Source organism: Lithobates pipiens, unplaced genomic scaffold, assembly GCF_037356315.1.
Source record: "Lithobates pipiens isolate NorthernLeopardFrog02 unplaced genomic scaffold, aLitPip1_a1.2 Scaffold_19, whole genome shotgun sequence".
In the NCBI taxonomy this organism is placed as follows: Eukaryota; Metazoa; Chordata; class Amphibia; order Anura; family Ranidae; genus Lithobates; species Lithobates pipiens.
Genome location: NW_027507764.1, coordinates 565,038,176 through 565,064,712, shown reverse-complemented (window position 1 = coordinate 565,064,712; position 26,537 = coordinate 565,038,176). Strand labels below are relative to the sequence as shown.

Here is a 26,537-nt window from a genome sequence, read left to right as displayed (position 1 = left end):
AAAGTCCCAACATCCTAGCCAGCTAAATGCAGTGGTTAAGTAACTACAAGTGCAAGCACTGCAGCCAGTGGCAGGAGTACAAAAAAAAAAAAAAAAGCCCCATCAACACAGCTGCCCTGAAATATATTGTGAAAAACTACAATTTCCCAATTTGCCGTGCCACAGGCAAGATTTAGGAATTAAAGTCCCTGAGCCAATAGGAGCATTCAGGGAAAAACAAGCTCCAGCACTGACCTGCCAGCTGGAACCAGAGGGGGACAGGGACAAGAAGGTAAAGTTTTGCCCATGCCCTTTCTACAGCAAAGAACAGTCACATGTGCCGCCGTCGTGTCCTCATGCCTGCTGAGGATTTCTTTATTCAGTGTACACGTGAAAAGAAATTACAGGGTTTTTTTTGAATTACTCAGGGCAAAATAAAATATATAATATATATTTATATACACATCTATTATAAACACTGCAAATGAAAAGGTTAAAACTGGAGACCAGGTATAATTTTAATAAACCAGTACGCCGGACAGGCCACGATCCCGTTGTCGGAAGATGGTCCAGTTGTCCATAGTAGTCATATATGTTTGGCACAATATTTTTCAAATGAGATGAAGAGTTAAGGGGAACCGGTCAAGATAGAAAAAGGTAAGCCGTCATTGATGACTTGTATTTTTTTTTTTTTTTTTTTTACAGTGCAGGTTCCAGGGAAATACACTACTTAGCTGCAGATGCCTGCTAGCTTATTACTAAAGAAAAGGCCTGGATTTTGCACCTTCAAAAAAAAAACAAAAAAAAAAAACAGGCCAACACTGACTTGTATTTCCATCTTGATATGTTCCATTCTAACTCTCTCCAAAGTGCTGTTCAGTGATTTACAGTCCTCAGATCATTAACTTCCACATAACAGCCAAAAGTCTGCATGAAGTCTGATCCCTTATCGGAAATCAGCTTTGCCAAGTCTGACTGGTTGCTGAATTTTTTTATTTAAATTCGGCTAAATACATTTCAGCAAAACGAAAGGTGTTCAAAGCTTAAGGGGCCCATTTACATTGTTGAGGTGCATTAACCTGGGTTATAGAAAAAAAGTTGATTGCTATGCCCTGGGGTGGCAATCAAACCCCTGAGTAATAAGGTGCCACATCCTAATATAGAGAAAATGGAATTTAACGGCACGTTTTAGAAAAATATAACACATTTTTAATAATTCACATACATTAACTACATATAGTGTACACATGTTAATGCAACACTTAAAGTAAAGTGTGTTATTGAATGTGTACACTATGCGGGGTTATTTACAAAAGGCAAATCCACTTTGCACTGCAAGTGCACTTGGAAGTGCAGTCACTATAAATCTAAGGGGTAGATCTGAAATGAGGGGAAGCTCTGCTGATTTTATCATCCAATCATGTACAAGCTAAAATGCTGTTATTTTCCTTGCATGTCCCCCTCGGATCTACAGCGACTGTACTTCCAAGTGCACTTGCAGTGCAAAGTGGATTTTCCTTTAGTAAATAACCCCTTATATGTAGTTAATGTATGTGAATTATTAAAAATTTGTTATATTTTTCTAAACGTGCCGTTAAAGTCAATTTTTTTCGGTGTGTTCTCGCAGTGATGTGCGTTTTATGATGCAGTAAAATGCTCGTCACTGCACCAGCTCCCTGCTGGTTGTGACTCATGGAGGGGTGGTGGCTTCCACACAGAAAGCAAGAAATCTTCTTCTACAGGTTGCTGGCAGGGAAATGGCTTATCTACTCAAATTTAAACCGAAAGGTGAAGTGGGCTTTAAGAAAACTGCTGTAGACACACTCAGAACTGAACCGGGTTATACAGCAACTCCTAACCCAACAACTGGTCAGCCTAGCTGATATCAGAGCTAGGTCCGGACTTCACACAGCTGCTGTCCTCTTTAAAAATAATAATAAAGAATGTAAATCTGTGAACAGCTGCCATTGTGAGTAGCTCAAATGGACATCACTTATACCTGCCATGTGATGAGAACGTAGGCTGCCACTGAGGCCCTTGCACTTCTCTCATGCCAGGTGTATTTTAACATTTTCCTGTAGAACTTAAAGAATGTGAACATAAACTCTGTGTACACCAATGTACAACATTACTAAAAGCAGCAATGCAGGATTAAAGTCCAACACTAGATAACATTTTTTTTTTTAATACATTAGAGAAGGGTAAGAACCTTTGCCAGGTTTTAATTGACGAAAAGCCTACAGACAGAATCAGACAAAAGATCTAAGAGTCTAACATCTTTAAACATTAGTGTTTGTTCCTAACTTAAAGGGCTTATACACTCTATTACCAAAAGTATTGGGACGTCTGCCTTTATACGCACATGTACTTTAACGTCATCCCAGTCTTAGTTCGTAGGGTTAAATATGGATGAGCAAGTCTGGGGTGGAGGAACTTGATTGGCCCGCACAGAGTTCTGACCTCAATCCTGATAAAACACCTTTGGGATGAATTAAAGCGGAGACTATGAGCCAGATCATCTCGTTCAACAACAGTGCCTGACCTCACAAATGTGCTTCTGGAATAATGGTCAAACGTTCCCATAGACACACTCCTAAACCTTGTGGACGGTCTTCCCAGAAGAGTTGAAGCTGGTATAGCTGCAAAGGTTGGGACAACTCAATATTGAACCCTATGGACTAAGACTGGGACGCCATTAAAGTTCATGTGTGTGTAAAGGCAGGCGTCCCAATACTTTTAGTAATATAGTGTATGTTGCAAATAGAAGACAAGACTCAAAAGTGGCACAACCACCAGGATTACACTGTATGTATTCATTGTGTAACCATTTAAATATACCAGCACTGAAGAGACAGCAAAGATTATTTTTTGCTGTTTGATCACTTGTGGAATAACGCAATACTTGGAAAATATCAGCGATATGAGCCCTGATGAAGGAGTAGTGTTTTGGAGCACCCGAATTGCAGTGCCTTTGTTATGCTATGAACAAAGATGTGTGGCTCTTAAAATGTTTGTAAAGGCAATTAAAAAAAAACAAAAAAAAAACATGTTATACTTACCTGCTGTGTGCAGGGGCACCTTTCAGGGGGGAGGGGGATGCAGATACCCGTCTAAGACAGGTATTTGCATCCACTTCTGGGCATAGACTCCCAGGGGAGTCTACGCCTCTTCCTGTTCACTGCAATGTCTGCTGGGACACACATGGGTCCCAGGAGACAGAGGGGACCAGTTAGAATGCGCAGCACGTCTCGTGTATGCGCAGTAGGGAACCGGGAAGTGAAGCCGCAACGCTTCACTTCCTGATTCCCGCACCGAAGATGGCGGCGGCAGCTGCCGAAAGCCGAGCGATTGATCGGCTTCGGTTGCCAACATCGCTGGACCCTGGGACAGGTGAGGGTCCATTTATTAAAAGTCAGCAGATGCAGTATTTGCAGCTGCTGGCTTTTAATATTTTTTTTTTTTTTTTTTTTTTAGGTAGACCTCCTCTTTAATCATGACTGGCTGAAGTGCATTGACCTTTGTTGGCTGTTTTCCCGATGTTTTAACAATGAAGCTCATCTTCTGTTAAATTGTACCGTGGTGCCAGCTTTCGTTGTGGATCCAGTACTGAAGAGGCTTCAGAAACCTGTGCCTGAGCACTGGTACTGTAGCCTCTAAAGATTTCAATGAGATTGCAGCATTGCAATTGTTTTTTGGTTCACTGTGCCCCTTTTACATTTTATTTACTTTCTAGAACCATGAACTTCAGACAAGTTAAATCCAGTGCCTCCAATGTGCATGCGCAGGTTTTTAATACAGTCTGTGTCCACATAGGAAGGTTTCCAGTTTCCTTCTTGTCCTGGTGACACCAAGACAAGAAATGCCAGGAACCAGGTGTTACCATACAGGTAGGTACATACAGCAATAAACATGGAAGACTACTCTTTTTTTTTTTTTTTTTTAGTAAAAGGAAGCGATATGGTAGAGCCACTAGCGGCAAATAAAACCTGGCATGTTCAATCCTTTCTGCATTGTATTAAAAAATGTTTGCCTAGAGTTGGACTTGAAGCCAAGGAACGTATACACAACCTGCAATAAATCTTTTTTTTTTTTTTTTTTATGTGGACAAGAACAGTCCACCATTTACACTCCAACATTTTAAAAAGGGGGATATGAGGTCACCATTAGGACAAATTTAACACAGTAAAGCAAGATAGCAAAATAATTAATCTGACAAATAGTGTTCATTGCCAATTACCATTTTGTTTTGGTATATCGGAAAATATCCAATAGTGGAAATGTTCACATTTTCCTTGCTGCCATTGAGACACTATAGACACAATACAAGGTTGTGTCTACAAAGGCAAGTAGAGAAAAAAAAAAAAAAAAAACTGGATGCTCTGGACTTTTATCAAGACATGCATTGGGGTTGAGCTACGAAAGGAGCATTTACTGTGCAATTAGCAAAGGGAACAGGGCTTTGCTTAGCAAACATGAACGCAGCTTCACCTTATTTACAAAGTAACAATGACTTTGCAAACTGAACATGCTCTACTTCTTTACTAAATAAATCAAATTTAATATTTTAGATGATAACTCTACCCCACAGCAGTTTGCAAAGGCCAGGGGAAAGCAACACCATGACTTATCTTTGTAAGGTCGGAGGCAGCTGGGTTCAATAAGGAATTCTGGTGGGCCCTTCCCCAAGGAGAAGTGAAAGAATGCCCACCATTTTGGAATATCCTTTTTGGGGGGGTGGATGCAACTTAAAAAGCAAACCAAAAAGGCAATAAACACAATTTGTAGGATTTATTTTACTGCCTTGCCTTACAATATCACAGTTGCCAAAAATCTGGAGCAAAAGAAAACCTCTCTTGAAAGAAACACGGAGGCTTCCGTTGGCAACTTCCTATTCTACAAATGTTAGTTCCCTGGCTGTCATATAGAGCCTCTGGTTAGGCTGCTAATCCAGAATAAGTATGACCTTTCCCGATATGCATAGTTATTCTGGGTCAGTGACTTAAAGCAGGTAAAAATAACAGCATAATAGATAGGCAATTAGCTTTTCCAGCAGAAGATCAGCAATGGACCCGGGCACATCTCACTCAGGAAAAGTTTACTTAAAAAGAGCAATTCTGGACAAAGTGAAAGGTTCTCTATATAAAAGCTGACATCACACTCCCTCTCTCTATATTTGTCAGAGCACCTGAAAATACCTAGTACTTCAGGATATGGAGGAGCATGCAACATCCTCCCCTTCCTCCCAGGATGCCATGCTTGGGCCTGAGTGTCCAGGAAAGGAGGAAGACCTTTACACCGGAAACAGGAGTCTCGCTCCTCCAGCAGTTGAACGGGATAAAAATGGGGCAAGCAGAGAAGGTAAATATTATTGAGTGTTCAGGAGTGGCCTATCGAGAACCTATAACTTCACCCTGAATGATTCCATTTAAGCTTCAGAAATCTGGACACTGTAAGAACATGTTGGCTGACACTCACAATTCTAAAACCAGTAAACGGGAACAAGAAAAATATATATAGTCAGTCCATATGGAAAATTCACACTACCCAGGAGTCTCACCAATGGCATCCTGAAAAATGGAAGAATACCGAGGGTGATGGAGTTAACTCAATATCAACAATGAACTGGGCTTTGGTATGTGGCACCATGAATATGGTTTGTCAGACAGACAATATTTATCACCAGTAGATATGGCAATCGGACCATTAAAGGAAAACTATAGTGTAAGATTTACATGTGAAAATGGTCACTTCAATGGGCAATTTTATCAATTTGACATAAAAACACTATATTTGTATACGTTTGTAATTATAATGCACACAGGGGCAGCCACATTTGTTGATTTATTTTGCAGGCTCTTCTTCTTGCTGTGTGTTGTTTCTTTACTGCACTGAATGACTGAAATCAATGCATTATCTAAAAGGTTGATATTTATCTTAATAATTGGTGGTCAGGAAGGCTGAGTGACTGCAATGAAATACAGATAGGGAGAATCTTAAAATCTGTGCAAGTAATACAATATCAGAAATATATTAAAGCATGGATGTAAAAATTACATAAAAGATTACACTTTTTTTGCTTTAAATTACTTTAAAGTGACTGTCACTTAAAAAACCTGTACAACAAAGAGCTCTCAGCAAAGACATGACTTTTTTACTTTAACAATGCAACCAAGGAAAGCTACAGCATGAAGAAGTATTTTTCAAATGATGTCCCCAACCCCTTAAGACCCATACACACGATCGGAATTTTGGTCGGAAAAAGCTCCGATGGTTTTCCCAACGGAATTCTGACGGGATTTGGCTCAAGCTGTCTTGCATACACACGGTCACACCAAACTCCGACCGTCAAGAATGCAGTGACGTATTGCAAATACGACGGGACATGAAAAAGGAAGTTCAATAGCCAGTAGCCAATAGCTTCCGTCTCGTAGTTGAATCTGAGCATGCGTGAGTTTTTGCGCATCAGAATTGCATACACACAATCGGAATTTCTGATAGAAAATGTTTCCGTCTGAAAAATTGAGAACATTTTTGCTGACGGGAATAAAGGCCAGCTAAATTCCGATGGAGCATACACACGGTCGCATTTTCCGATGAAAAGCTCTCATCGTTTTTTTGCTGGCCGTGTGTACGCGGCATTACACTTAAGACACTCACTTCCCATGACTCAAAGCCATTTCGTGAAACTTCCAGTTGAAGAGCATGCACAGTAGACATCACATAACGGTCACATGAGCACCTAAGTTGGGACTGCTTGGTCCCTCATCCCTAGTGCCATGATAACAAAGCACATGGCAGGATAAAGCGTGCACGCAAGGGTGGCTACAGCGAGGTTCCAGCGGACCCTGCAAGCATTGCAACCACCCTAAAGACAGAAAAGGAGATGACAGAATCGACTAAGGTGCAATAAAATGAAGTAACAGGCTGCAAACAGAATGCAAAGATCGAATGTAAGTGCTGTAGTGTCCTCAAAGGAAAAGATGCATAACCCGCACATCCTGAAGCAGACCTATGTGCATGAAGTGAGATGAATGGCAGCCTCAGCCTGGACTTCAGCCAGGCCAAGCCCTCAGCGTGTTTCATCCCGCCTCTTGGAGCTTAATCGTAATTAAGAGCAGAGCGAAACACGTTGGCAGGGTCTGGCTGGATTCCAGGCTGAGGCTGCTATTCATCTAACTTCATGCACATGGGTCTGCTTCAGGATGTGTGTTTTATGGATCTTTTCCTTTAAGGATACGACAGCACTTACAACACTCAATCTTTGTCCCAGTCCCTGCCTTCACTCACAACAGTCTAGCTGGACTTTACCTCTCTACCTTGGGTGGCACCTAATTTTGTCTTTTTTGGGTCACAGTGCTTTAGTATCCTGTTATATATATATATATATCACATTTTATATTAAAGGTTTACTTTTTTTAAAATATTAAACATTTCCTACTGCCTTTGCTGCCAGTACCTGTAGTAGTGAAGAGAAACCATTGGCTAAAAATTCTGCAGAACCTGGCACTTGCAGGATTGTCGATTATTATTATTATTATTATACACGATTTATATAGCGACAACAGTTTGTGCAGCACTTAACAAAATGAAGGCAGACATTACAGTTACATTACAATTTGGTACAAGAGGAATCAGACCTGGTCCCTACTTTGCTCAGTGGTTCAGTCCACCAGCTCCTACTGTGTCCTACAGTGACAGAATGGTTGGTGGGAGGAATCATGGCAAGCAGATGGGTACCCAAAAATAAAAAATTCTGGAAGATTCCTCAGCCAGTGGTTTCTTTTCACTACTACAGATACCAGTGAATTCCAGCCTGGATGACAACCATTGCCCCCTCCATAGATACAGTGGATAAATTAATGTAACCATAAAGGGACAGGAAGTGTTTTATTTACTGGATCACCGTATCACATATTTCACTATGTGGGGAAAAAAAAAAGAAAAGAAAGGAAATGAATACAGCCATCCACATCTTTGGATTGGTAAACTGCAATATATTACAATTTTCTTTTTGGATTTAGTCCCCATTCACACCTGAGCATAGCATTTTCAGACAGAAAATCACGCCCAAATCTGCCCGATTCGAGCAACAAAAAAAGGGTCCAGAACTTGTTTGAGCTTCATGCGTTCGGCTTCAGGTGACTTGGAGTGGAGATGTGAACCATCTCCATTGAGAATAATAGATTTTTAACCCTCCAGCGTTTTGTAGCTTGAAGCTACAAAACGCTCAGGTGTGAATGGGGCCTTAGATACACTTTAATGTCTTTTTTGCATGGAGCTCTTTATTGTGCAGTGTTTTTTTTTTTTTTTTTTTTTATAAAGACAGAGTGGTTTTGAAGTAAACAATACCTGAATATACACTAAAGTTTCCCTTTAAGGGCTGCTGTATAAAAAAACTTGGGACCTTCAGTTCCAAGCCAAAATTAACTTGTGCCAGACATAGCTTAACATTTAGCAGGGTAAAGAGATGAAGAAATTGGCTTTGGAAAATAAAAAGTTGAATTTTCTGCAATACTGATTTAACAAGAGGATAATACCTTTTAGAAGACATACTGGTAAGTCTATGAGTCATTGCATGATGACAGCATATCACCACTGCACCCCTACGGGGTGCAATATGTCATTCCACTTGTACCAGTCTCCAAGGAGCAGGATCGGCCACCATAGGAAATTGTTTTGTTTTGCTTACCATGGGTGCAGGCATGTCTTGACTGGTTTAAAAGTCTCATTTCTAATCCTTGTAAAGGATTGATACATTAATATATTTATATAGTCAATAAAACCTGTACAAACTTTTTTTTTTTTTTTGTATCTAAGTAAGAAAATAGTTCAGCCAATTTCTCTTCTTTTTCGTCATACAGAGCAGAGGGTAGCGATTTGCTGAACTTTGCCCATGTCTGTCAGGAGCTGCTTGATTCGTCTTTTTAGCTGAGGCAGTCGTGCTAGGGGATCAGGGGGCTCCAGCTCTCCAGTGAAATCCAGCCAGCTCTCTAGAACTGTGTGAAGGAGTGAGGGCATGAGAAAAAAAAAGAAAGGAAGGGGAAGGGGGAGAGGGAAAGGAAAAGGAAAGGGAGAGAGAGAGAGAAAGAGAATGGAAAATGAAAATATAGTAGTAAGCAAGGAAGGGAGCGAGGGAGAAAGAGAGGGGGAGAGAGGGGAGGGTAAGAGGGGAGACAGAGAGAGAGGGGGAAGAGAGCGCGAGAGAGGGGAGGGGAGAAAGAGGGGTAAAGAGAGAGGGGATAGAGGGAGGAGGAGGGCGAGAGAGACACACACACAAAGAGACAGAGAGAGAGAGAGGGAGGGGGGAAGAGATAGGGGAGGGGGGAAGAGATAGGGGAGGGAGGGAGAGAGCGAGTGGAGGGAAGAGAGAGCGGGTGGGGGGGAGAGAGAGCGGGTGGGGGGGAGAGAGAGCGGGTGGGGGGGAGAGAGAGCGGGTGGGGGGGGGGGAGAGAGCGGGTGGGGGGGGGAGAGAGAGCGAGGGGGGGGGGAGAGAGCGAGTGGGGGGGGAGAGAGAGCGAGTGGGGGGGAGAGAGAGAGAGAGAGCGAGTGGGGGGAGAGAGAGAGAGAGCGAGTGGGGGGGAGAGAGAGAGAGCGAGTGGGGGGGAGAGAGAGCGGGGGGGCGAGTGGTGGGGAGAGAGAGCGGGGGGGCGAGTGGGGGGGGAGAGAGAGCGAGTGGGGGGGGAGAGCGAGCGAGTGGGGGGGGAGAGCGAGCGAGTGGGGGGGGAGAGCGAGCGAGTGGGAAGAGAGAGAGCGAGTGGGAGCGAGGAAGGGGGGGTAGAGAGAGGGGGAGGAAGGGGTAGAGAGAGAGGGAGGAAGGGGTAGAGAGAGAGGGAGGAAGGGGTAGAGAGAGAGGGAGGAAGGGGTAGAGAGAGAGGGAGGGGGGGGGGGAGAGAGAGGGAGGAAGGGGGGAGAGGGAGGGAGGAAGGGGGGGGGGGGGGAGAGAGGGAGGAAGGGGGGGGGGGGAGAGGGAGGAAGGGGGGGGGGAGAGAGAGGGAGGAAGGGGGGGGAGAGAGAGGGTGGAAGGGGGGAGAGAGAGGGTGGAAGGGGGAGAGAGAAGGTGGAAGGGGGGAGAGAGAGGGTGGAAGGGGGGTAGAGAGAGGGTGGAAGGGGGGTACAGAGAGGGTGGAAGGGGGGTAGAGAGAGGGTGGAAGGGAGGGAGAGAGGGTGGAAGGGAGGGAGAGAGGGTGAAGGGAGGGAGAGAGAGGGTGAAGGGAGGGAGAGAGAGGGTGAAGGGGGGGAGAGAGAGGGTGAAGGGGGGGAGAGAGAGGGTGAAGGGGGGGGAGAGAGGGTGAAGGGGGGGAGAGAGAAAGCACGAGGGGGAGAGAGAGGGGGAGGGGTAATGTAAATAGCAAGGAAGAAAAAAAGTTGAAGGAAAGAGTTAAAAGGAAAGGGAGAAAATAGAAAGGAAAGACAAAAGAGGAGAGTGAGAGGAAGGAAGGGAGAGAGGGGAAGTGGAGCGAAGGAGAGAGAAAATAGAGAGAAGGAAGAAAAAGATCATGAGAGCATACAGGATAGAGACAAAGAAAGGAGGCGTAAATGAGGGAATGAGAGATCATCCAAGCATTACAAGATGTGGACAGAAAGAGAGAAAAGACAGGAGAAAAGGAAGTGGAAAGAGAAATAAATGGAGGGAGAAGGGTATTTGAATGGAATGAAGGCAGAAGGTGATGGAAAGGGTGAAAGTAGAAAGGCAGATGGAAGGAAATAATAGAATGGGGGGATGAAGAGGAGTGAGAAAATAGTTGGGGGGGTTTAGGAGCAAGAAAGGGAGGGAAGGAAGGAAGAAAGAAAAGGAGAGAGAGGGAAGAAAGAGGAGAGGAAGGGAAGAAAGAAAGAGGGGAAGGGAAAAACAAGTAGGGTACGACAAGGGAAAGGGAAAAGAGGGAGAGAGGGGTAAGGTATGGAGTGGAAGATGGGGGGAAAAAGCGAGAGAAGGAGAAAGAAATCATTGTTACTTTTTAAAAACAATAACTAAAATCTCTTTCATCACAAATAGCTGTACAAAAAAAAAAAAAAAAAAAATACCAACAGCATAACACCATTACTATTGGTGGTAGCAATACTAAGAACATACCATCTACTTCCTTCTCTATGAGGTCCATGCGGCTGGTGACCTCATTCTGTACACTCTCTATGTGTGTCAGGAGATTGAGCTGCCACTGAAGATGAGAATCCAGCTGCTCGTCGGATTTCCTATCACTGCTCACTTCGGCCACTACAACCTGAAACAGAGCAATAGGAATGACTATCAATGTTAGCCAAGGGAGGGGTCTACAAAGGATATATACATTTTTTTTTACTTTAATTACAGTGAATAACAATGGCAGAGTGAAGTGTTATCAATATTTTATACCACGCAGCATTACATTTTGTAATTTTTGGCTCAATGCCTCCTGTGTATCCACATTCTAGAAAGGTGTATTACGGCTCACCTCATCAGTTCTCCTATCAGAAACATCCAGTAAAGTTTTCTTAGCATCCATCTGAAGACTGACATTGGGGCCTTCTGGAATCACGCCGCGGACACTGGTAGACTTTCCAGTGTTCTTGGAAGGTTTGCCTCCTTGGTTGGAGCCCTGGGGCCTTTGATAGCTGTGCTCGCTAGTAATATACATATCTTCTGTCTTGTTCAGACTGTTCGAGGAACCTTTATGGTTCTGCCTGCATATTCCCTTGTCATTAGAGGAAGGCACTGACCGCTTGTCGTTCACCTGAGAGGATTCTCGCGACTTCAATGGACAGGCCCAAAAGCGAAGGTCGGGATGATCTTGATCACTTCAAAATATTAATAGAGAGAGCAAGCTGTTAAGATGCACGGACACAATTATAGGGCTACTAAAAATAAAGGATCACCGGTGCCGGTAGCTATTTCAAAACATAAACTCTAACCTTTTTTCAGACATTTTTCTCCTATTTTTGGTAAAGTGTGGAGAAGGGTTAGAAGCTGTTAATGTGTTATTACTGTCTGTCTCCAGTTCAAAGTGGTTGTGAACCTCAGACACAAAATATGACCAAAGCATATCCCTCTATAGTGTGTCCTTGTCTCAATTAAGAACCCTAAGTGTCAATTCTGTCTGCTGCCTTGTTCCTCTGCTATCAGCATGAGTCTCTTCTGACAAGTTTTCCTGATACCAAGAGAAAAATGGTGACAGGGGAGGGGCCTCCAGCTGATTGGCAGGCTCTGGTCTGTGTGACGGGGGTGTGTCCCTTCCCTCCAATCAGCTCTCCTCACTGAGCTCTACAGAGTGTAATTTCAGCTGTCCACCCTTTTTTTTTTCTGAGCTCCCAGGCAAGCTTTATAATTCAGAACTTTGAATGGATATAGAGAACAGAAAACTGAAGACAGACAGGTACAACTTTCGTAGGAAGATTTGTTTAATCTCTGTGTATCATCTGAGGCCAGTCACTTCACTGGGTATGTGAGGGTTTACAACCACTTAACCCATTTGACAGGTGTCAGATGTAAATACATACCACAATTGCACATTTTCTAGTAGAGTGGGGTGACTTCCCCTCACTTCCTGTGCATACAATTATAACTGCTAAACAATAGAATTAGTTTGTTACTAAAATACTTTTTATAACCTATTTTTAATAACATATAACGTTTTAATTTTTTATACTGTTTTAATAACAGTGGGGGGGTGACACCATCAAGGTGCTGTCAAGCCCCCCATTAGTGTAGTATGACTTTGGCTCTTTTCCCTGCTCAGTCCAGCAAAGAACTCTGCGGCGTTGACAGGAGAAAGGCGAGCTGCGGGCTGTCAGAAGTTTCCCCTGCTCGCCCATCCTTTCGGTCTCGCTACAGCTCCTCGAGTTTTCACAAAGATTCTAGACCCTCTCTTGGCAAACCTAAGAGCTCAGGGCATAACAGTGATAGCTTATCTAGACGATTTGCTACTCATAGAGCAGACAGTAGCGCTCTTGAGCCACAGTATTCTCAAAACACTAGAACACCTGGAAAACCTAGGTTGGATTATAAACCTAGAAAAGTCGTCCCTGCAGCCTGTTACAAGGTTGGAGTATCTGGGCATGATCATAGACACCGCTCAGGGCAGGGTGTTTCTACCAAAGCCAAAGGCCATGGCTATGGGGGTTCTGGTTGGCCTAATACTGAGCAGAAGGACTTCCCTCATTCGGCTGTGTATAAGACTGTTAGGGAAAATGGTCACCTCCTTAGAGGCCGTTCCATTCGCCCAGTTTCATTCAAGGCCTTTACGAGATGCATCCTTGCGGCTTGGAACAAGAAGCCCCAGGCCTTGGATCTTCCTATGTGTTTATCCCTAGGGATACGCAGGAGTCTCATTTGGTGGTTACAGACCAAGAATCTACTGAAAGGCAAAACTTTTCTTCCCCCTTCCATGGAAAATTGTAACTACAGATGCCAGCCTGACAGGCTGGGGAGCAGTGTTGGAAGAGGTAAGCACGCAGGGGAAATGGTCTGCGACCGAAAAACTCCTGCCCATAAATATTCTGGAAATTCGGGCAGTTTATATGGCCCTCATGGACTGGTCCTACAGACTACAGGGTCACCCTGTTCGAATACAGTCCGACAATGCCCCAACGGTGGCTTATATCACCAGGGTGGCACCAAATGTCTGGATGCACAAAGAGAGGTGAATCGCATACTTGCTTGGGCGCAGAGGCATGTTCCGTGCCTTTCGACAGTCTTCATTGCAGGAGTGGAAAATTGGCAAGCAGACTTTCTAAGCCGCCAACAATTATGCCCAGGGGAATGGGCTCTACACCCCGACATATTTCAGACCATATGTGACAAATGGGGTACTCCAGATGTAGATCTGTTTGCGTCCAGATTCAACAGGAAGCTGGACAAGTTTGTGTCAAGAACAAAGGATGTACTTGCTCAGGGGTCAGATGCTCTGACAATTCCCTGGGATCGGTACAATCTAATCTATGCCTTCCCGCCATACCCGCTTCTGTCGCGGTTCCTGGGAAGAGTCAAGAGGGAAACAAAGTCGGTTCTGTTGGTAGCCCCGGCTTGGCCCAGGCGACCTTGGTACGCAGAGATCATGAAAATGGTAGTAGGCAGGCAATGGATCCTTCCTCTCCAGACAGATCTGTTCTCGCAGGGTCCAATCTACCATCTTGCTTTACACAGTCTGAATTTAAGGGTTTGGCTGCTGAGACCCACATTCTTAAAGACCATGGACTCTCGGAGTCAGTCCTTTCTACTCTGGTCAATGCCAGAAAGCCGGCCTCCAGGCTTATTTCCTACAAAATCTGGAAGACATATGTTTCCTGGTGTGAACCCAGGGGATGGCATCCTAGAAAGTATGCTGTTAGCAGGATCTTGGCTTTCCTCCAGTCAGGCCTAGAAATGAATTTGGCCGTAAGCACTATCAAGGTTCAGATTTCAGCTTTGTCAGTGTTTTTCCAGAAGCCACTTGCATCACATTCTCTTGTCCGGGCTTTCATTCAGGGGGCCATGCGGTTAAGGCCGCCAGTCAAACCTCCAGTATGCCCATGGGATCTGAATTTGGTTCTCTCTGCATTGCAGAGACAACCATTTGAACCATTGTACCAGGCTTCGTTAGTTCTTTTGACTAAAAAATTAGTCTTCTTGATAGCCATATCCTCGGCTAGAAGAGTGTCAGAGCTAGCAGCTCTTTCAAGCAAAGAACCTTATTTAATTATTCATAAGGACTGAGTAGTGATGCGTCCTAATAGGTCCTTTCTACCTAAGGTGGTTTCAGGATTCCATTTGAATCAAGATGTAATCCTACCATCCTTTTTTCCAGATCCACAGTCCGCAGAAGAAGAGTCATTGCACACTCTAGATGTGGTAAGGGCAATCAGTATCTATCTCCAGGCAACTGCTCAGATAAAGACTGATTGTTTATTCATTTTGCCAGAAGGCCCTAAAAGGGGCCAGGCGGCATCGAAATCCACTCTCTCAAGATGGATTACACAGGTTATTCTTCAGGCCTATAGTGTAAAGGGGAAGATTCCTCCTTTTTAAGTGAAAGCGCACTCAACCAGGGCTGTAAGTGCTTCTTGGGCAGTGCATCACCAGGCCTCCCTGGCTCAGATCTGTAAGGCTGCGACTTGGTCATCAGTCCACACATTCACCAGATTCTATCAGGTGGATGTCAGAGGGCAAGAGGATACCACCTTTGGGCGCAGTGTACTGCAGGCTGCAGTTTAGTTCCTCTGGTCCATGGCGGTCTATAATTATGATCTGTGTCTCCCTCCCCTCAAACTGAGCATTGCTATGGGACATCCCACTATGTAATGAAGCTCCTGTGTCCCGTGATGTATGATCAAGAAAATAGGATTTTTATATACAGCTTATCTGTAAAATCCTTTTCTTGAGAGTACATCACGGGACACAGAGCTCCCGCCGTTCTTGGGTTTTACGTGGTTTCCTATTGCTTTGCTACAAAACTGAGGTGCCTCCCATATGGGAGGGGTTATATAGGGGAGGAATTCTCCTTAATTGGGGTTAACCAGTGTCCAATCACCGAAGGTGCCTATATAACCCACTATGTAATGAAGCTTCTGTGTCCCCTGATGTACTCTCAAGAAAATGATTTTACTGGTAAGCTGCATATAAAAATCCTATTTTTTCCCCCCCCACAAATAGAGCTTTTTTTGTGCTATAAACAAAAAAAGACCAACGATTATGAAAAAAAAAGCTATATTTTTTACTTTTTGCTATAATAAATATCCCCAAAATATATGTATAAAAACAACTACCGTATATACTCGAGTATAGGCCGACCCGAATATAAGCCGAGGCCCCCAATTTACCCCCCAAAAAACTGGCAAACTTATTGACTCGTGTATAAGCCGAGGGTGAGACATGCCTGTCCATCCCTGTGTGTGTGTCCGTCCATCCCTGTGTGTCCGTCCATCCATCCCTGTGTGTGTGTGTGTGTCCATCCATCCCTGTGTGTGTGTGTGTCCATCCATCCATCCATCCCTGTGTGTGTGTGTGTCCATCCATCCATCCATCCCTGTGTGTGTGTGTGTCCATCCATCCATCCATCCCTGTGTGTGTGTGTGTCTCCATCCATCCATCCCTGTGTGTGTGTGTCTCCATCCATCCATCCCTGTGTGTGTGTGTATCCATCCATCCCTGTGTGTGTGTGTCTCCATCCATCCATCCCTGTGTGTGTGTGTCCGTGTGTGTGTGTGTGTGTGTGTCCGTGTGTGTGTGTGTGTGTGTGTGTGTGTGTGTGTGTGTGTGTGTGTGTGTGTGTGTGTGTGTGTGTGTGTGTGTGTGTGTGTGTGTGTGTGTGTGTGTGTGTGTGTGTGTGTGTGTGTGTGTGTGTCCAGCCTACCTGTGTCCCGAGCCTGTGTCCCGAGCCTGTGTCCCGAGCCTCCGTCCCGTGCCTTGCCTCCTTGCCTCCGTCCCGTGCCGTGCCTTGCCTCCGTCCCGTGCCGTGCCTTGCCTCCGTCCCGTGCCGTGCCTTGCCTCAGTCCCGTGTCGTGCCTTGCCTCCGTCCCGTCCCATGCCGTGCCTTGCCTTGCCTCCGTCCCGTGCCTTGCCAGGATCGCCGCTCTTCGTCGGCGCCTCGGCGGCCATTCTAAAATTCAAAAGCCGCGCCTCCGCCTTCGCCTGTGATAGGCGGAACACTGAATTTCCCAGCAGCCTGTGTTCCGCCTATCACGGACATCGTCTCATCCTCGTCCGTAGTACGAGGATGAGCGGATGTCCGTGATAGGCGGAACACTGACTGCTGGGAAATTCAGTGTTCCGCCTATCACAGGCGAAGGCGGAGGCGGAGGCGCGGCTTTTGAATTTTAGAATGTCCGCTGTCTGTCTGCTCGACACGCTGATCGAGCAGGCAGACAGCGATGACTCGAGTATAAGCCGAGGGGGGCACTTTCAGCCTCAAAAAAGAGGCTGAAAATCTCGGCTTATACTCGAGTATATACGGTAGTTTCTTCATCAGTTTAGGCTAATATGTATTATTCTTCATATTTTTGGTTAAAAAAATAAAATAAAAAAATCGCAATAAGTGTATATTGATTGGTTTGGACAAAAGTTATAGGGTCTACAAAACAGGGGATAGATTTCTGACATTTTTTTATATAATTTTTTTTATTAGTAATGGTGGTGACTGCGACATTGCGGCGGACAGATCAGACACTTTTGATACTATTTTGGGACCAGCTATTATATCATATTATTTATACAGCGATCAGAGCTAAAAATAGCCAATGATTACTGTATAAATGTCACTGGCAGGGAAGGGGTTAACACCAGGGGGCAATCAAGGGGTTAAGTGTGTTCCCTGGGTGTGTTCCAACTGTAGGGGGGGGGGTAGGCTACCTAGGACATGACAGATTACGGCTGGATCTCTGTCATGTCACTAGGCAGAAGGAGGAAATGCCTTGTTCACATAGGCATCTCCCCGTTCTGCCTCTCCTTGTCGCAATCGTGGGACACCGGTGGACAATGAGTATGCGGGACCCGCGGGCACACTCCTGTGGTATGCGCCCGTTAAACGGGGATTACGAAGCGACAAACAGGTATGCCCTTTTGAGCACCCGTGCCATTCTGCCGACATACATCGGCATGCGGCAGTTGGGAAGGTGGTTAAAGTGCATGTCAACCGTAACAATGAACCGCTCTTATCAGGTCCCTTTAGGTCAGCTAAATATACCATTGAAAGTATTTTGTTAGATATGTTCAATAAATGTTGCTCTTGCCAGAAATGTTGTAAGCTGATGACATCCTATGCTATACATACATCTGTTACATTGTTTCCGTTATCAGTGAAGGCTACAGAACACATCCCCCTATGTTATGAAGAGGAGTGGAAAGTGTTCTGTAGTCCTGTCCTAGGGTGGTAATGCTACTCCTCTATTGATACAGTGCACAGAGTGAGTGTTGGACCCTAGGGCAGGTATTGTGTTAGAGACAGGATCAAATAGAAGATCAAATAAAATAAAAAATAATGCAGCCACCACATCTAAGGACTGGTAACCTGTAATATATTACAATTTGTCTTTTGGCCTTACATACTCTTTAAAGAGGAACTGCAGTCTGCTCACATAATTTGTAATGAAAACATCTTTGCCCTTCTGAAGCTTCCCTCCAACCACTTTGCATATTATTTTATATATACTGCGATTCTGTACTTGCCAAATATGCTGCAGAAATCTCCCTCCACCGAGTCTGGCTGCAGCCATTTTAACTGTGGGCAGCTGCAGCTGCTGCCTGTTCACTTCCTTGATTTACACAGACACACACCTCCACAGCTCTCATTGGCCCTCCTATGCCTCATCCCTGTCTCTCTCTCTCTCTCCCTATGATGTCATAAGCTTAGGCTTTTTACCAGACAAGAAACAAGAAGTGGGCTGCATAAGGTATTTACTGGCAGAAAAAAAAATGTTTTACTATCCAAAGTTAAAACAATAAGGGCAGAAGATTTAATAGACAGAAAGTTACAAAAAGTGACTGAAGGTCCGCTTTAAGCTGATAACATTTACATATATACATTAAAAATAAATAAAATCACCCTGCTGATGGGAAATCAATATTTGCTGCCCTCTACTTACTTCAGAATGCCAAATTTCAGCTGCAGACCGTGCAGTATCTCCGTCACACCATACACATCAGCTAGGAGGTGGTGGGTTGACACAATCTTCTTGGTGTTGACATAGGAGTAGTTGTCATTAATGAACGACAGACCACACATGCGTCCGTTGTTAAACCAGTCCTTGTCATATTTGTATCTGGCGCTCCATCGCTGGCCTGCATGAAAGAGATTTGGAAGACTCAGGACTACTACATTCAGCTTCTCGTTTTCCTCTTGTTGCGCTTCCTACATGCAGCTATAATGGGACCTGCTATCTAGCAGTCCCTGGGCATAAGAAGCTGTTTGTAAGCTCTTTACGGCTCCATTTCCCATGTTATTGTCATGGCCAACGATCACTGAATAGCAACTGTAAAAACCCTGCGTGAAAATCGACTTTACCTTTAACTAGTTGAGCTCTCACACCTTTTACCCCTTATGGACCACACATCTTTTTCATTTTAGCTTTGAACCGTTTGACTCTGGAAAAACTTTGTTATTAAAGAGGAAGTAAACCCTGATGGGTTTACTTCCTCTTTGTCTCCCTGCAAAGGTAAAGCATAATGGACTACTGTGCATCGCATAGTAGCCCATTATGTGTCACTTACCTGACACAGGAGCCAGCGATATCACTGCTGTGCCCTGTAGCACGAAGCGTCCATCTTCTTCTGGGTATCGCTGCTCCGGTGCTGTGAGTGGCCGGAGCAGCGATGACGTCACTCCCGTGCATGCGTACGGGAGCCACTACTAATGGCATATCGGTGTTAGCAGCGTCATGCTCAGTGCGCCTGCGCACCGTTGTCTACGGCACATGCGCCATAGACAGCGGTGCCTGTCTTTTTGCAAATATCTCCTAAACCGTGTAGGTTTAGGAGATATTTCATGGACCTACAGGTAAGCCTTAATCTAGGCTTATCTGTAGGTCAAAGTGGTTTGTAAGGTTTGTAAGAGTTGGGAATAGCACTTGTTACCACAACAAGGCCTAAAAAAGTGCCTTATGCGAAACCCAGTGCCCAAAGTTCACTTCATAGCTAGAACTGCAATATCAAGTCCAGCAGGGTCTGGATGTAGGACTGCAAACGCTAGGATAATCCATTGATTTAATGGACAGGTCATTTTTTGGTGGGGCTTATCACACCTTTCTCAAGGCTACAGACATCCAGCAACATAGTGATTAAACACCCCAAAAAATACCCTTAACCCCCAGTTACAACACCCATCGGCATTCAAAAGTGTCAAAACACACATATGAAACAAGACATAAAAACACAATCAAGACATCCACAAATAACAAAGGAAGATCCTGTGTAACACAACAAAGTAGGCACATCTAGAATAAAAATTTACCCATCCAGGGGACTAAAAAATACAACAAGCCCTACAGGACCTAAGTCGTGAGAATCCCAAAACCCAGAACACATCACAACCACCATTATAGTGAATAAGGGACAGAGAAGTGACATGTTGTGGCTGTATATGTATAAAACAAGCACCTAATAAGAGTAATATACGTGTTTCTTACCTGGTGGGTCACTGCAAACATAGCAGATATATTGCTCAGGAATACTGTCTTCTAGGAGGCCCATACACACACTGTGCTGCCAACAAAGGCATTCTTCACACTGCAGAATAAGCCATCAATCACTTGGTCAATCTTTCACATTCAGGACAATAGATAACCCCCCCTTGTTTTTAATCAAAATAAATCATGGATGTGTGTAAAATGCGAAACTTCAAATTGATAAAAAACACAATTAATAATTTTCTCCTTTTTCTTTCAGACAATTGTGCTGTGTGTAGAAGTGGTGGTTTCTCTGCAGCAGTCTGGTGCATCTCCTGCTGAGTCACAACTAGCGCCCTCCAATTAGCAGAGAGTGTGTGAGCTTTTAGGATTGAAGTGCTATAGGTCTGACTCAGCAGGGAAGGGGGGTGATGGTGGGGGGATTTCAGACCTCTGCAGAGAGACCACAGCTTCCACAGAGCAAGAGCCCTTTTGTACTAGGGCTGTGGCTGCTTTACAAACTAAACAAACAGTAAGATGGTGAACACTGACTGTACCTGGAATGTAATTACAACATACAAAATGAAAGGTCAGTTGGGCTTTAAACATTTGCAAACGTTTTATAATTGAATGATCTTTCATGACACTTTTATCATTATTTGTATAAAATCTTCCTTTTAGGCCTCGTTCACACCATGGTGCATAGACGTCAGTTTTTCTGCACGTATTCTGCAAGGGCACAAAAAAGAAAAAATGTTCTCTATGTGCTCTGTATATACCACAATTGGTATCACATGAAAAAAGGACATTACAAACATTGGTGTGAATAGGGCACATAACTGACACGCATGGAAACTGATGTCGATTTTCGCACCAGTTTTCATATACATATGGTGTAAACGAGCCCTTAAAGCAGAGCTCCAGGCCCCCGGCACCCCCCCCCCCCCATCTAAAAATTCAAAGTTAGCAGCTACAAATACTGTAGCGGCTGACTTTTAATATTAGAACACTTGCCTGTTTAGGGGTCCCACAATGTCGGCACACCAACCGGTTTTTCAATCGGCTCTCAGGTGCTGTTGCCGCCATTACTTGTAAGGGAAACTGGCTGCGGGGGAAGGAGGGGGCAAATTTCCTGTGGCAAGGTCTTCCAGTAGTGGGAATGGGTACCTGTCAAAAACAGGTACCCGCTCCCCCCAAAAGGTGCCAAATGTGGCACCGGAGGGGAGGAAGTGGCAGACAAACAGAGCTTTTACTTTTAGAGTGGAACTCTGTTTAAAGCGGTTCTGCACCTTTAAAAAAAATATTAAAAGCCAGCAGCTACAAATATTGCAGCTGCTGACTTTTAATAAATTGGCACTTACCTGTCCCAGGATCCAGCGATGTCAGTGGCAGATGACGAGCAATCGCTTGTCTCTCTGCTGCCCCCACCGCCATCCTCTGTCAGGGAATCGGGAAGTGAAGCATTGCGGCTTCACTGCCTGGTTCCCTACTGCGCATGCACGAGTCGCGCTGCACGTCTCTGCTGGTCCCCGCTGTGTCCTGGGAACTGTGTGTTTCCCACAACACAACGGGGGGGGGGGGGGGCGCTGGGGGGGTTAGGCGGGGCATCTGCAGCGGTCTGTCCCGGAAGTGGGTGCAGATACCTGGATTATCCAGGTAACTGCACCCCCTCCCCCCTAAAAGGTGCCAATTGTGGCACCGGAGGGGGGGGGGGGGGAATCAGAAGAGCGGAACTTCCACTTCAGGGTGGAGGACTGCTTTAAGAAAAGCATTCCATAAAGGGTGCTTCTTACACACACTTACACAATAATTTAGATCTAAGGCACTGTGGCCTCAAAATGCTAGTCTTGGGAGATCTAGAGTAAGATTTCGTAATGTCCCTTCTGTGCTGCTCGCTGTTCTCCTTGCTAAAGGCTCTGACATAAGGAATAAAAACCCTGCCTCTACCAAGATGGCTACCTCCATACAGAGACCCAGTGCAGAATGAGACATGGAAAGTCAGAAATAGTCAGAAAAATCAGCAGCAGAAAGACAACAGGCAATACTGGAGACTAGTGCTTTGCCCTCTACCTTCCTTTTTGGGGCATATTATCCAGATTTCAGTTCTTTAAAAAAAAAAAAAAGAACTCTTTTTGGAACAAAACCAACTGTACTCCTATAGAATTCTGTGCTATAAGACAAGCCAGCAGCTGCTCACATTGGATTGTCTATCTCTAAGGCCCCTTTCACACTGGGGCGGTGCGGCCGTCGGCGGTAAAGTGCCGCTATTTTTAGCGGCGCTTTACCGTCGTTTTAGCGGCGGCTGCAGGCACTAGCGGGGCGGTTTTAACCCCCGCTAGCGGCCGAAAAAGGGTTAAAACCACCCGCAAAGCGCCGCTTGCCGCGCTGTCCCATTGATTTCAATGGGTAGGAGCGGTTTAGGAGCGGTGAATACACGGCTCCTTTACCGCTCCAAAGATGCAGCTAGCAGGACTTTTTTCACCGTCCTGCCAGCGCACCGCTCCAGTGTAAAAGCCCTCTGGCTTTCACACTGGAGTGAAAGGGGCCGGTTTTTTCAGGCGCTACACAGGTGCTATTTTTAGCGCTGTAACGCTTGAAAACCGCCCCAGTGTGAAAGGGGCCTAAGGCAGTGATGGCGAACCTTGGCACCGCAGATGTTTGGGAACTACATTTCTCATGATGCTCAACTACACTGCAGAGTGCATGAGCATCATGGGAAATGTGGTTCCAAAACCTCTGGGATGCCAAAGTTCTCCATCATTGCTCTAAGACCCATTTTATACTAAGCTGCCACCTTTACCGTTGTTTTAGCGGCGCTATTTGGCCGCTACCGGGGCGGTTTTAACCGCCTGCTAGTGTCTGCAAGGGGTTAAATCCGCCCGCAAAACACTGCCGGAGCAGCATTTTGTTGGCAGTATCACAGCGCTGCCCCACTGATTTCAATGGGGAGGAGCGGTGAGTTCACCGCTCCTTCAACGCTCCAAAGAAGATGCTGGCAGGACTTTTTCTGATGCACTGCCAGCGCACCGCTCCAGTGTGAAAGCCCTCTGGCTTTCACGCAGGAGTGAATGGTGCAGCTGGTTTAAGGCATTTTGCAGGCAAAATTTTTAACGCTATAGCTCCTGCAGAATGCTCCAGTGTGAAAGTGATCTTAGGGATCCCCCACAGAGGTGCAAGGAACTAGTCAAAGAAAGTTGGTTGTGCCCCTCCTCGGAATCATTTAACTGTATGTTTTAAATTGAGGTCAGCATTAGGGGAAGAAATAACTATATTGTAACAGAAGTGAAACAAAGAAAGCTACAAGTTTATCAACATCTCGCACACCAATTATAGGTATGCAATACATTTTTATTGATCTCTACAATCAGCAGGGAACATGATAGTATGATAAGGACAACTGTATTGTTAAAATACTCTGGACTTTCTAATAGGACAGCCTGGTAGTAGCTGCTCACTGCAGGTCCGTCTCTAACATGGGGATAAATGAACTAAAAACTGGATAGCAGATGTTTTCCTTCTCCAACTCAGACTTAGTTGTGTGTTGTGACTAGAGCTGAGCAGTAAGAGATCAAATAAAATCACTATACAGCTATAATGCAAAGAATTTCTAAAAACTTGCAGTAATCAGATTCCAGAGCTTTTTCTACTGCAAGCAAGTATTTATAGAAAATGTATGTGCAATATTTCATATTCAGCTGACAGTAATCTTTGATCTTTTTTGTAATAAAGTGAAAAACAAGATGTTTTGGGTTACTGCTTTTCATCCATTATCATTACCTCTTGATGCCTTATAAAATGTTTCTGAAAGAGGCCCACCTGAATCATGAAGCCGTTCTCTTCGTCCATCTCACACACACATCTGACAATCTCACTGATGGCATCCTCCTCATCCTGAGATTCATCAAAGTTAGTGGAGTCAAACTCTAGATTGTACTCATCTCCACTTAGGATAAGACTCTCGGTGGAGGAGTCATCGAGAAAGTCCATCTCTGAGAAGCCTGCTCAAAAGCAAAACATAAGTATCATTGCACCTGCTAAGGACTATTTTATTATGACCACTTTACATTCAAAAGTACAACAGTGTGTGGTGTGTGTGTGGTGTGTGTATCTGGTATGTGTGTGGGTGTGTGTGGTGTGCTTGTGGTGGTGTATGTCTGGAATGTATTTGTGTGGAATGTATTTGTGTGGAATGTATTTGTGTGGAATGTATTTGTGTGGAATGTATTTGTGTGGAATGTATTTGTGTGGAATGTATTTGTGTGTGGAATGCATTTGTGTGTGGAATGCATTTGTGTGTGGAATGCATTTGTGTGTGGAATGCATTTGTGTGTGGAATGCATTTGTGTGTGGAATGCATTTGCGTGGAATGCATTTGCGTGGAATGCATTTGCGTGGAATGCATTTGCGTGGAATGCATTTGTGTGTGGAATGCATTTGCGTGGAATGCATTTGCGTGTGTGGTATGTGTGCGTTATGTGTGCGTGGTGTGTGTGTTATGTGTGCGGGGTGTGTGTTTTGTATGCATCAGCCATAACATTATGACCACTGACAGATAAAATGAACACCACTGATTATCTCATGTTGTCCCTGAGGTTGAGGTGCTGAAAGCAGAAAAAATAGGCAAGCATAAGGGTGCTTTCGCACTGCCCTGTTGAGAAAATGCATTAAAACTGCATATGAATTTTTGATGCTTTTCCGATGCGTTTTCTGAGTACCAGACTTCCAGCATGAACCTGTGAAACATGGACATTTGAGTAAGAAAAACAAAGCAAAAATGCATCCGCTGTGCACTTTTGACAAGTTTTCCATTCATTTTAATGGGGAGCTGAAGATCTTTTCAAAATGCATCGCACCAGCAGTACATTGGTGTGAAGAGTCCCATGGTATTTAAAGGGAAATTTTTTACCTGCATTTTTGTGTGGGAGCAACTTTTGTTCCTGATCAGGACCTATACAAAGTGGTCCAAGGAAGGAAAACCAGCGAGAGGGTCATAGGGAGCCAATGCTCAGTAATGTAAGTGGGGAGGGAAGGCTGGCCTGTGAAGTCCAATTTAAAAGAAAAACTACTGTAGCTCATATTGCTGAAAAGGTTTATGCTGCTTCTGAAAGAAAGGAGTCAGAACACATAGGGCATCTCAGTTTGTTGTGTATGAGGCTGCATAGCTGCAGACTGGTCAGGGTGCCCTATTTTGACTCGTTTCCACAGGAAAAAGTGCCTACAATAGTTATATGAGCATCAGAACTGGACCACAGAGCAATGGAAGAAGGTAGTCTGTTCTGATGAATTCAAGAATGGTTTGAGAAACACAATGGGGGTTATTTACGAAAAGGCAAACCAACTTTGCAAACCAACTTTGGAAGTGCAGTCGCTCTAAATCTAAGGGGTAGATCTGAAATCAGTGGAAGATATGCTAATTTTATCATCAAATCATGTTCAAGCGAAAACTAGGATTTTTAAAACAGCTTACCTGTAAAATCCTTTTCTTTGATGTACATCAGGGGACACAGCGCCATAGTAATAACTATGTGGGTTATATCGGACCATCAGGTGCTGAACACTGGCACGCCACTTAAGGCGTGAACTTCCCCCATATTACTGGGAGTCCTCAGTTTTGTAGCGAAGCAATCAAAGTGTATTAGAAGAAGAAGGGAGGGACCTCTGTGTCCCCGATGTACATCAAAGAAAAGGATTTTACAGGTAAGCAGTTTTAAAAATCCTATTTTCTTTTCTTCATTAGGGGACACAGCGCCATAGTAATAACTATGTGGGATGTCTCATAGGAATGGCAACTGAAGGGGGGGGGAGACAGAATCAAGGAAACAGGAGGCCAGAGGACTCATACTGCAGCCTGCAGTGTATGCTGTGCCCAAAGGCAATATCCTCATGACCTCTAATATCGATTTAAAAAAAAGACCAATGCTGCGGTCTTACAGATCTGAGCCCTAGAGGGCTGATGATGCATCACCCAAGAGGCACTAATTGCCCTGGATGCATGTGCTCTTAATATGAGAAGGAAGAATTTTCTTCTTTAAGCTGAAGCTTGATCAATCACTTGACAAACCCATCTGGAATATAGTGGATCTTGACGCTGCCTGTCCATATCTTGGACCCTCTGGCAGTACAAACAAAACCTGTGTTTTGCAAACCTGAGTGGTCACCCTTAAATAGATTCTGATCGCTCCTACTACATCAAGAGACTGTAGTGCTTTCTCTTGCCCAGATTAAGGCTTCAGGGGAGAAAGAAGGAAGAATAATATCTTGGTTTAAATGAAAACCTGTTACCACTTTTGGTAAGAGTTCAGGATGAGGACATCAAATCACCTCGTCCCTATACATGATGAAATATGGCTCTTACATAACAGAGCCGTTAGTTCCAAAACTCCTCTAGCAGAAGAAATGGCAAGCAAAAGATTATCTTTCTTGTCAAAGAACCAAGAGAATTTCTCGTAAGGTTCAAACAGCTGATTTAACAAAGCCGAAAAGACCAATCTTAAATCCTAAGGATTTAG

The 26,537-nt window shown here is 44.5% G+C and overlaps 1 protein-coding gene across 3 annotated transcripts in view; it reads right to left on the bottom strand.

Annotated features, from left to right (window-relative positions):
- Positions 1 to 325: 325 nt before the first annotated feature.
- PHF20L1 (PHD finger protein 20 like 1) overlaps positions 326 to 26,537 on the bottom strand; it is a 225,665-nt gene continuing 199,453 nt past the window's right edge. For 2 of the 3 annotated variants that reach the window (XM_077493366.1, XM_077493365.1), the window contains exons 16-21: positions 23,845 to 24,026; positions 20,050 to 20,149; positions 18,511 to 18,706; positions 11,412 to 11,754; positions 11,054 to 11,201; positions 7,174 to 8,975 (exon numbers count right to left, since the gene is read on the bottom strand). In XM_077493366.1, the coding sequence (XP_077349492.1) occupies positions 8,833 to 8,975; positions 11,054 to 11,201; positions 11,412 to 11,754; positions 18,511 to 18,706; positions 20,050 to 20,149; positions 23,845 to 24,026 (1,112 nt within the window). In that variant the 3' untranslated portion in view covers positions 7,174 to 8,832. Of the gene's footprint in view, positions 5,945 to 7,173; positions 8,976 to 11,053; positions 11,202 to 11,411; positions 11,755 to 18,510; positions 18,707 to 20,049; positions 20,150 to 23,844; positions 24,027 to 26,537 lie in introns of those variants that run through there. The other variant, XR_013277714.1, reaches the window with a different exon arrangement.